This window comes from Poromitra crassiceps, assembly GCF_964638095.1.
Source record: "Poromitra crassiceps genome assembly, chromosome: 16".
NCBI lineage: Eukaryota > Metazoa > Chordata > Actinopteri > Beryciformes > Melamphaidae > Poromitra > Poromitra crassiceps.
The window spans coordinates 8,836,983-8,849,207 of record NC_139645.1 but is presented as its reverse complement, the minus strand read 5'-3'; the positions used below and the strand labels follow the sequence as shown (position 1 = coordinate 8,849,207).

Here is a 12,225-nt window from a genome sequence, read left to right as displayed (position 1 = left end):
GATGGATGATGGCATCGACCATCGTCGATGGGCCGACCCCCATCGACCTCTGAGCCGTCTACATCGGACCATCGTGATTAATTAAAATTATTTAAAAAAAATACAAGTCCACGCGGGCGGCATTCAACAAGCGCACCCAGTTGAGAGAAGCGGTAGAGCGGAGAGGAGGAGGGGGAGGGGAGGAATGAGGATAAGCAGAAGTCGGTTGTGTTGTTGTGAAAATGTTAAGACAAAGAAGAAACTTCACGTTCTTTCCTGTTTTCAACGCAATATGGGTAATGTTACAACAAGTCTTCAACTGTGAATTCAACTCGCCTGTTTCCATGAAGTTGCTCCATAACATACTGCAGGCTGCTGCTGCTGCTGTTTCTATTTCTCCTTAACGTAAGGTTAGGTTCAAAACTGAGCACACGCGAATCTAACGTTATATCTGCCAGTAATTCTGTCAGTTTCCTGCCAGCTAGTTAAATTCAACATATTGGTTGGTCAGGATCTGTAATGTAACGTTATTTGTTTTGCACTGTTCAATATTGCTGGTAGTGACAGCCACTGCTTCAGTCGCCTAGGCTCTGTGCTGTAGTAGTAGCCTATCCAAGCCAGTCTCATGTAGAGCTCAGCTGTCCTGTTTTAAATGTGAACATGCATTGCAGCCAAACGGCATTACGGCACTCAGAGTTATTAAGGTAAACAAGCAGCCTTGAGTGTCTCACTCTAGCCGATTGTGCTGTTTACTAAATTCACTTAATTTTATTATATACTTAACATGCATATATTATACATCAGATGCTTGAGCTACTGCTGCTCTCACTCAGATACTCAGAATGTCAAAATATAAGCGATGTGATGTATAGTTTTTGAGATATTAACGTTTGTTTGCTGGCACAACTCATTCTAGTTAATTTGCTGCGGGATTCCGCATTTCTGGGTGGTTGTGATGTCACGCTGATTCGTCCTATTGAGAGTTGATTTGAGTTAACTTGTGGACCAGTGACATCATCAGAAGGCACTGTATCATTTTGAGTGACATCACTGGTCCACAACTTAACTCAAATCAACTCTCAATAGCTGTCAAACTAAACGAATGTCTGCAAAACTGTTTACAGTTTTCGGCCTTTTCGGTAAAGCTCCCCTTTAAGGAACTGGTGATGAGTTCAAAGTCGTTCTTGAGACTAATAAGGGAGATGAACCCATTAGAAATGGTTGATGAGGATATTTTAGGACCACTCTCTCTCTCTCTCTCCTCTCTCTCTCTCTCAGATTCAGAGAAGGCCTTTACTAACCTCTGTTTCTCTTCCGTTCCTCTTTTTGCGATCATCAATCCCTTATGATGAAAAGCCATTGCTTTTTCCCTGCCTGCAACTAAGTGATGTGTTGCTGCTGTCTGGGCCGGGCCTCTACTGTAAAACACTTCATTGATCTCAACTAGATGAGTCCATGATGATGGTTCATAAAAAGACCAGGCTCGGCTCATACGGATCAGGACCTTGTGGGGATAAAGGTCAACTTCCACATTTCCCCCACCTCATTACGACACCGGCACCAGTCATCAATAGTTTTGTGACTGCCCCCTGCTGTCAGCTTTAGTAGAAGGCGTCGTTTACTTTATGAGCTGGTGTCTGCCTTCAATTATGGCTTAAACAAAAACCTAATTATTATCTGGTGTTATTGTCACACGGATGTGTGAGATAAGGATGAGCTAACAAGACACTGGAGAAGGTGCTGTATGGAGAGTTGTCAAATGTATTCATTGTTGGCAGCTGTTGGCAGTCATGACTGAAAAAGTGTCAAATACAGTAGTCTATCTTGGGCTCTCTCCACAGTGATATCTTAGCCTATCTACCCTGACTCTTTTTATTTTTCGAGCAACACAAGGGTGGATTCCAAACCCAGTATGCTCTTAAAAAATGTATTTAAGTATGTTTTTAAATATGTTTTTTTTTAATACAAATGAAATAAAAATCCCGCTAATGACAAACCGTAGCGGTTACCTAATGTGACAGCTGCTGGTATTTCGACCCACATGTAGGCGGAGGTCATTTTTCATTTTTTTTTTTTACAGATTATGAAAGTGCAGATTGTAAACTTTCAAATGATGTGTCACACATTGTATTCTGAAAAAGAATGAAGGGAGATCATGCTTATTTGAATGTTCACACTCCTAAAAGCCCTCAAAGTTGGAGAAGCTTTTCACACCTAGGCGGCCAGGGGGACTGGACTTTTATTTAACAAGAAGATACACTTATTTACTGATTCTAAAACGGCTGCATTTTATGTGGAATCGATAGTTCAAAACCTAAACTTGTGTATTAATGGAAAAACGAAAAACAATCTTTTTTTAAAGAAACTATTTTCTCATTTTCTGGGAATTACAATGGCCTACATGTGATACCTTCCTCTGGGGTGTGTCTAGCCTACAGTATGCCTACAAGCATGTAATCAATGTCTGTAGGCTATGTGACAGAGTTATAAAGCATTAACACACATCTTACAATATACTGTATATTCCAAAAACAGTTACATAGCCTACATCCACGTAATCCAATAGGGGAGCATGGGTGACCTTCAGGCTAATTACCTGCCCTTTCTACGCGAAAAGCAAAAACTAGTCTACATGAACAGCGAGGACCAGTTGGAGTTGTGCTACATTAATATCTACCTGGCAACAGAAGCTGTCATCACGCGGACGCCACTTGACTCCTATTAAAATGTGATGGAGCCAACCTGTTTCCCCCTCCTTGTATTAGTCCAAGGTCACTGCAGAAAGAAAGAATCCACAATGTGACCTTGCAGCTTGTCAAAGCAGGCTGTGCTTCCCTGGGGTTTACCTTGACTAATGCCTGGGTTGAGCAGGTTACTGTCAAACTGTAATTCATCAGAGATGCTTAAAAATGTAATCTGTGTTTCTTTCAGTGGAAAATCCAACTTTTTATTTATTTATTATATTTAGCCTACTTTTACCATGCTTTGGGGCCATATTTTGTAGCCTAATTTTGTGTTAATGACTTGTTGTACCTACCTCACTGTGTGTATTTTTTTAAGTTATGTGTGTTTTTGTCATCTTTGTGAATTGCTGCTGCAACACTATAATGTCCCTTTGGGGATAAATAATTATCTATCTATCTATCTATCTATCTATCTATCTATCTATCTATCTATCTATCTATCTATCTATCTATCTATCTATCTATCTATCTATCTATCTACTGTATCTATCTCTCTATCCATCTATCTATCTGTCTATCTGTCTGTCTTTCTATCTATCTATCTATCTATCTATCTATCTATCTATCTATCTATCTATCTATCTATCTATCTATCTATCTATCTATCTATCTATCTATCTACAGTATCTATCTATCTATCTATCTATCTATCTATCTATCTACCGTATCTATATATTTTCTCTATCTATGTCTATTTCTATCTATCTATCTATCTATCTATCTATCTATCTATCTATCTATCTATCTATCTATCTATCTATCTATCTATCTATCTATCTATGTCTATTTCTTTCTTTCTATCTATCTATCTATCTATCTATCTATCTATCTATCTATCTATCTATCTATCTATCTATGTCTATTTCTTTCTTTCTATCTATCTATCTATCTATCTATCTATCTATCTATCTATCTATCTATCTATCTATCTATCTATCTATCTACTGTATCTATCTATGATTATCATTATTTATGATCGACCAACGAGCATCAGGCAGCTTTTACAATTTAAGTCATACTATAATTTCACATGCACATTTTCCATTTCCTGATGCTGCTATAAGGCCATGGTCTAGAAATAACAGGGAAGCAGTGGAAGTCCTGTTTTCATTAAAAACTGCCAAGACTCAGAGTGGGAGACTTACATAACCAATATGCATCATTTTGATAATGACTATATTTTCATAATGACCATATTCTTCAATATAAACCTATTCATGGTACATATTCTCAGCAGACAACAAAGTCAATATAGTGATCAACATAGTGTTTCCATAACAACAACTGGCATGTATTTGGCTCATAAGGACATCTCTTACTTTAATTGACACACAATTTGAGTGTTCTGCAGTCAATAATCAAAGCTTTTTATATGGTCATATCACAGCATAATCTAGGCTATATAAAAAATATATTTGATGATACACATTTAGAGGTTGGGAACCACTAATCTAGAGCAGTGGTTCTCAACTGATTTAGCCTCATGCCCCATATTCCTTCCTTAGTCATTAAGTTGCGCCCCAAAATTCAGATTTTCTTTTTTAGGCCTATCTACTGCATGGGATTAGCATAGGTGGGCATGATATGGAAGCCATTCTCATTCAGATATATTGAGGTGAGAGGTCAAGGGTGCCCCTTGAAAATTCCCATGGCAGTTTTCCCCTCGCCAAAATCTAGCCTTATTTAGCTCCCTTGCCAACAAGCTAGTATAAAAGGGTTAGTAGGCTACCACCACGTCTTCTAGTTTCAGAGGATAGCATAGAGTGTGTTGCAGAAGTAGGCCTACATCATATATTCATGTCTCCATCGAAGGTTTGTGCAATATATTAGCTATGACAATTTTATGACCTTATGATGAAAACTAGGTAAATATGTCATTTTCCTCACCTCATGCCCTGGGGGGGGGGGTCAACTTCCTCTTTGACACCTATCAAAAACAAAAATAAACAATAATAAACACTCTACTTTTCCATTCGACCTTGTGTCCCATTCACCCTGAATTCACCCTAGCTGAAGCAGGACCTGCGCACTAAACTCGCAAAGGCTGATAAGTTCTCTGAAAGAGCCAGGTGGTAAGGTGAGGTGGTATTCATACAGGAGTGAGACTCACCCAACAATATCCTCAACAACCACAGAGCTGCAAAGTTAAGGAGGGAGGGAGGAGGGGGCTCCGCTCCCCACTGACTCCAGCACAGTCCTCCTGCTGAGACCAGGCGCGCAACAGGTGCGCGCACACGGGCGAACATTATGACGGTCAGTTTGAGTTGAAGGGAAAACTAATTGAAAAGGTTAACCCAGCAGCGACAGAGGGAAACCCGGGCAGCCGCAAAATGTCCTTCTCCGCACCTGGTCAGCGGAACTCACGGAGGTCTTCAGCTGCAACACGTGGAAACAGACCACCGGACTTGGAGCTGTCGGAAGCCGCGTTTGGCGCACATGAACCCGGGTCACCTGCCGGCAGCGTCAGGCTGTCAGCCCCTGGAGACAAGATGCCCGAGGACGGCGGCAACACCCACGCCGGGGACGGCGGCCCTGCCCACACCGCGGTCTTCCACCCCTACCTGTCTCACCCCCGCATGTCTGTGCGGATGTCGGTGTACAGCGCCGGGATTCGACCGGTCATCACCCGCGCCTACCTCCAAGGACGCGTGTATAACTTTCTGGAGAGGCCGTCCGGCTGGAAATGCTTTGTCTATCACTTCTCAGTGTGAGTGCTTTTAATTCCTTGATGATCAAGATAGGCCCTACACGGGGCACTCAAGGGTATAATTGCAGTTCTAAGATCCCAATTAAAGAGGCAATTAATGGCGCTGATAGAGCTGATGGATAGCCCTCCTCACTACAAAGAACTGTAATAATCCTGTCAATTTGAGAAAGACCGCGCTGATAAGACAACAAACTGTTATAGCAATATTGTATAGCGATTGAAGTAGTTTAAAGAAGAAAAAGGGAAAAAAGAGAAAAGCAGACATGATACCAATAGTCTCACAGAATAAGTCCCCCAAAGTATCATAGGAATATTATACTTTTGTTCATCTGGGAGAGAGTATAAGCTACATTTTCCCTGACACCATACTAGTTATTTTTCCCAGACAGTCCTGGAACACAGTTGAGGCTGTAACAGACTGTTGAACCTTTCAAACCTGTACACAACATGACAGGATTTGTTTTTTTACAATTGTCTGAATGTATTAGGTTATTTGACTGCAGTCTGAAGAAAGGCATAATATGAGACTCCACTCATTCAGGGCCTGGAGAGACATGAGGCAGTCTGACTACCTGGTCTTGTGACAACATACAAATGTAGCAAAGCATTCTTATTGTATCAGAGAGTGTATGACCTTGAAAAGTAAATAGTGCTGCTAGCTACACACTCAGTAACTAACAAGCATTATGATTTAATATAGCATATTATTTGGAGTATCTGTGGATTTTATTGGCTGAAGATTCACTAACGAGTATTTGAAGCTATCAAATTATGGTTCATCACTTGGAGATAACTGAGCAAAATTCTAAATTGATGTGACAGCTTTGTGTATAATTTGTAAATCTGTCTGTTTTGGCAAAGGGACGAAATGCAGTTAGGCTACTTCTGGGAAATACCTCTGGTGTCCCAGCCAGCCTTTACCGGGCGGTGACGGTTGAAATGCCAAAAGTACCGCAGATGATGCATTTGGCTACTAATTGTTCTCGGTATCACCCATGCATGTCAGAGAAACTGACCCTTTTACACAGTGGATCCAGACTGGAGTGTTGGTTGAGGAACGTGCTTCCAGATCACCCCCCCATCTGTGCTGTCTGTCCCCACTCGCTGGCACTGATAGCAGGCAGCTAAACTTGGCAGTCTGGCTCCTTTGGAAGAGCCACTGACTGTGGCCCCCGCCTGGCGATGCCACCCTCTGACCCTGCAGCGCTGGGAGGGGTGCATGCCGTGCAGGGCAATGCAGCTAGTGGGTGCGGGTTAAAGTCGCAGTGATTCATAGGAAGTCTGGTCCAACAACCAGAGATGGGGACTTGGACTTGAGACTTGGATTTGAGTCGCACTTAAGTCACACACACACACAGTGACTTGAGACTTGACTTGAGACTTGTCCTCAAAGACTTGAGAGTTGACTTGGACTTGAAGGTTTAGGAGGATTTTTTTTTTTGGTGCATTAACATTCCAGAAATGTCTACTAATGTCATCTCTAATCATTGTATTCTAATGGATAAGGAGTGAGGATAATACAGTACATGCTTTGAATTCCTATGCAGTGTTCTAAGCCGACCGGATAGCATGCAGCAGATGATAGAATGCTCATCCATATAGGGACGTGAGTCTTGACTTGGACTTGCCCCTCAAAGTCTTGAGACTTGACTTGGACTTGCAAAAAAGGACTTGTGAGCATCTCTGGGTCCAACACAGCACACCCCAATACATTACAGCATTGCCCAACACAACATAACGACTAGGGATGCACCGATATGAAAATTCTGGCCGATACCGATAACCGATATTAAATTGCTCTTATGGCCGATAACCGATCTTTACCGATGTGATATGATCTGTATAAACACATTTGTATAATAATCAAATTGTGTATATAGTGAAAAACACATCTAAACTCTGTGAACTTGAAAAAGTAATGGATTTCTTTATTTCCAAAACATTTGGAAAAGCTGCATAAATCATAGATTTACCGCATTATTGTTTCCTCTCAATGTGAACATTTTGGCCGATACCGATAACCGATATTAACATTGCAACATCGGACTGATGCCGATGTGTTAAAAAAAGACGAACATCGGCCGATAGATAGTACTGATATGACCTTAGTTAGTCCATCATAATATAATTGAGATTAAACTCTTCAACTTTGTATCAATTCAAAAAGACAGTGAGGTGTTACATTTTGGTGGTGCTGTTTCAATGAATAACAGCCCAGAGGGTTTTTTGGGCTTAGGTTTGGTACCTTTCCAAGAGTAGGAGTGTGATGAAGGCAGTTAAGAGCACACTGACCCAGAACTACAGCTTCAGACAGACCCAAGGTCTTATGTGTGTGCATGTGTGTGTGTGTGTGTGTGGGGGGGGGGGGGGGGGGGGATTTATTTACTCCTGCATTTCTTTTACTGCACTTTTCCAAAAAGCAACAATATGATTTCTATTTTGCATTCATGCAATTAATACATTAATTTCCAGACGCTCTTGAAAGATAAACCTCTCAGGCAGAAAGGATAGATGGTTTCTAATTACTTTTGGAAGTCATAGCACAACACATCTGTTTGGCTGTAGTTAGCTGCGAGCAGCAGCTAGCATGAATCACTCTGTGATTTGTTTATGCTATCCAATCAAAATCTGATCATGATGCTTTTTTTTTAGATTATTTTTTAACCACCTTGTTACTAACTTCCCATCCCCTGCTTAACCGCCCCCGTTACTAACTGCCCATCCTCTGCTTAACCGCCCCTGTTACTAACTGCCCATCCTCTGCTTAACCGCCTCGTTACTAACTGTTCATCCTCTGCTTAACCGCCCCGTTACTAACTGCCCATCCTATGCTTAACCGCCCCCATTACTAACTGCCCATCCTCTGCTTAACCGCCCCCGTTACTAACTGCTCATCCTCTGCTTAACCGCCCCCGTTACTAACTTCCCATCCTCTGCTTAACTGCCCCCATTACTAACTGCTCATCCTCTGCTTAACCGCTCCCGTTACTAACTGCTCATCCTCTGCTTAACCGCCCCGTTACTAACTGCTCATCCTCTGCTTAACCGCCCCCGTTACTAACTGCCCATCCTCTGCTTAACCGCCCCCGTTACTAACTGCTCATCCCCTGCTTAACCGCCCGCATTACTAACTTCCCATCCTCTGTTTAACCGCCCCCGTTACTAACTGCTCATCCTCTGCCTTGCCTTTACTGCAAAACAGAATGCAAGCCAAACTGTCGATCAATAATAGATAGGAGGAATGCTTTGAGCTGTTGTTTAGAGTTTAAAAGCAGGCTGCCAGCGCCAAAGGGCCCAGTCTAGACATAAGGGAAGTGATTTCATTATAGTTAGACACAGTAGATAATCACCTGAATAATATATTTGCAATACAAAGATGTGACAATATACATTTTATTCTGCAGTTAATCACAAACAAGATGGCTTGCCAATCACAATTGCACAAGCTTTCCATATTATATGATTTACACTTTGTAACGACATGTTGATATTGTTTACATCCTAGCAAGTCAATGGCATCGCAAGAAAGATTGTCGTTGAGCTTTAAATTGTATTGTTGTATGGTTGTATTGAATAGTGAACCGTGTGCCGCATATCGAATGGCATTGTGCGATAAGCATAATTGTCCCTCCCATCGTTAACCATGGCATTTTCAACAATTTGAATTACAACAAAGTTTAACCCTTAGCACAGCACAGCGTGGGCTTTGGTTTGGAAAGTTAGTTCATTTTGTGGGGCTTTTGCTTTGTCTTTTTAAATATCTTATTTTCTGCTGTTCATAAGGCAGAGATGCTCACAAGTCATTTTTTTGTAAGTCCAAGTCAAGTCTCAAGTCTCTTATGTTGTAACGAGCGTCCTATCATCTGCTGCATGCCATCCAGTCTGCTTATAACACTGCATAGTTATATAAGTCTCGTAACGGGACAAGCCCCGTCTTTTATTGTCACACGAACACCACAACACATGCATGCGGCCACAACACACTCATGCTGACGGTGGCCGGTGAAAAGTGTCCTCTGCATTTAACCCATCCAGGCATGTCCTTTCCTCCGGGGGGCAGGCCAGGAGCAGTGGTCGCTTTCTCGTACAGCGCCCGGGGACCAACTTCGGATGTTGTCGTCACTGGTCGGATGACGATGACGATCTGATCTTCTGCATGTTTTTAGTGGGGGGTTATATACGGAGGAACCCCCTGGGGGAGCACGGGGAGAACATGCAAACTCCACACAACCAGAAAGGCCCTTACGACGAGATACCCCACCTGGGCAGTAGGCACTGAAGATATGGGGGGGAACACAACCACAGCGCCCACAGTGTCCCAGGTGAGAATCGAACTCAGGACCTTCTGACTGTGAGGCGACAGCTCTACCACTGAGCCACCGTGCCCATATCTAAGGAATTCAAAGCATGCACTGTATTATCATCACTCCTGTACTCCCACTGTACAGTAAGTAACATGAACATACAGCTATAGACCAGGCCATGGCTACAAAATGGATTTAGATAACGTTACTCAGGGTAAGAGGAAAATATTGCCCCCCAAAAAAAGTTCACAAGTCTAAAATGTCAAGTACCGTAGTACGAATCGAGGCTCATGTCTTTTGAGAACGAGTCTCAACTCGCAAGTCAAATCTCAAGTCACTGTGTGTGTGTGGCCCTAAGTGCAACTTGAGTCCAAGTCGCCAGTCCAAGTCCCCACCTCTGTCATAAGGTTTGTACTGTCTCACTGACCGCTGTGTCACACCTGGACACTATATTATCTTAAGAGTGACTTGTTGCTTCCAGCCTGAGCAGTGACCGTTCCTGCTCCTCTTACTGTAATGGCCAAATTTGCTCCCACTTGCACAGGCAGCAGCACAGTGTGGCTGTCAGTTGACAGAAGACATGCAGCTATAGCAAACTGCTGACTCCTTTTCTTCTATTTGCTGCTTGTTCTGCTCCTTCAGTTCAGACAGTCTCCTGCCTGCTTTACGCTGCGGCCTAACTTCCCCCAGCAACTCTTCTCACTCTTTTATCTGTGTTGACGTGTGGCGATCGTGCACGAGCCTGTGCATGTGGCGAGCGTGCACGAGCCTTTGCGTGTGGCGAGCGTGCACGAGCCTGTGCATGTGGTTAGCATGCACGAGCCTGTGCGTGTGTGTGGTGAGCGTGCACGAGCCTGTGCGTGTGTGTAGCGAGCGTGCACGAGCCTGTGGGTGTGGTTAGCATGCACGAGCCTGTGCGTGTGTGTGGTGAGCGTGCACGAGCCTGTGCGTGTGTGTAGCGAGCGTGCACGAGCCTGTGGGTGTGGTTAGCATGCACGAGCCTGTGCATGTGTGTGGCGAGCGTGCACAAGCCTGTGCGTGTGCAGAGCATGCACGAGCCTGTGCGTGTGGCGAGTGTGCACGAGCCTGTGTCTGTGGCGAGCGTGCACAAGCCTGTGTGTGTGCAGAGCATGCACGAGCCTGTGCGTGGGGTGAGCGTGCACGAGCCTGTGCGTGTGGCGAGCGTGCACGTGCCTGTGCGTGTGGCGAGCGTGCACGAGCCTGTGCGTGTGGCGAGCGTGCGCGTGTAGCGAGCGTGCACAAGCCTGTGCGTGTGGCGTGCGTGCACGAACCTGTGCGTGTGGCGAGCGTGCACAAGCCTGTGCGTGTGGCGAGCGTGCACAAGCCTGTGCGTGTGGCGAGCGTGCACGAGCCTGTGCGTGTGGCGAGCGTGCACGAGCCTGTGCGTGTGGCGAGCGTGCACGAGCCTGTGCGTGTGGCGAGCGTGCACAAGCCTGTGTGTGTGGTGAGCGTGCACGAGCCTGTGTGAGTGGTGAGCGTGCATGAGCCTGTGTGTGTGGCGAGCGTGCACGAGCCTGTGTGTGTGGCGAGCGTGCACGAGCCTGTGCGTGTGGGGAGCGTGCACGAGCCTGTGCGTGTGGGGAGCGTGCACGAGCCTGTGCGTGTGGTGAACGTGCACGAGCCTGTGCGTGTGGTGAGCGTGCACGAGCCTGTGCGTGTGGGGAGCGTGCACGAGCCTGTGCGTGTATCTGTATCTGTTTGCTGGCGGTGTTTGGATTCCTGGCAAGCCTTCAATAAACTCAGGCCGTACTATGAGGCGATAAGAACTTCCATGGTGCAAACACAGACCGGAAACTGTAACTCCCTCTTATGCATAGTTTCCATCAGGTCCACTCATCTAGAAATCCCTTAGGTTTCCTTAGCGATATATTAAAGACAATATTAATACTACTGCAATAAATTATAGGGACAGTAGCCTGAGGCACCTGACTGAGGTATCATGGCCTATATTACATGCTGAACAGGTGTTTCTTCCATTTGAGACATTTAGGCATTTAGAGTATCAAATTAAGGTAACACACAGGTGTAACCGATAAAATGAATGAGGGCCCTGGCACTGGAACACCTAAATGGAATGGCACCATCATTAATGTTATTGGTTACACCTGTGTTTGCCCTGCTTTGTCACCTCAAAATGGCCGCTGTGAAAACGGTCCGTTGTACTTGACCGATTCCCCCCACTTGTCCCGGTCGTTGCTCCGCCCCCTCTGCCAATCTGGGGAGAGCCGTGGACTAGCACCATGCTTCCTCCGTCGCCAGCCACTTCTTTTCACCTGACAGGAGTTTCACCGGCAGGGTGTAGCGCATGGGATCATGCTGTTCCCCCCAGTTCCCCTCCCCCCAAACAGGCGCCCGACCAGAGGAGGCACTAGTGCAGCGACCAGGATCCATACCACACCGGCTTCCCACCTGCAGACACATGACCAATTGTGTCAGTAGGAACGTCTGACCAAGCCGGAGGTACCGGACC

The 12,225-nt window shown here is 44.8% G+C and overlaps 1 protein-coding gene across 1 annotated transcript in view; it reads left to right on the top strand.

Moving 5' to 3' along the window:
• Positions 1-5,053: 5,053 nt before the first annotated feature.
• The window catches only part of kcnq1.1 (potassium voltage-gated channel, KQT-like subfamily, member 1.1), a gene marked incomplete at both ends in the record, with an annotated part of 38,175 nt that continues 31,003 nt past the window's right edge, over positions 5,054-12,225 (top strand). Inside the window, one exon of the mRNA XM_083652891.1 lies at positions 5,054-5,430. Coding sequence (XP_083509017.1) covers positions 5,054-5,430 — 377 coding nt within the window. The remainder of the gene's footprint in view (positions 5,431-12,225) is intronic.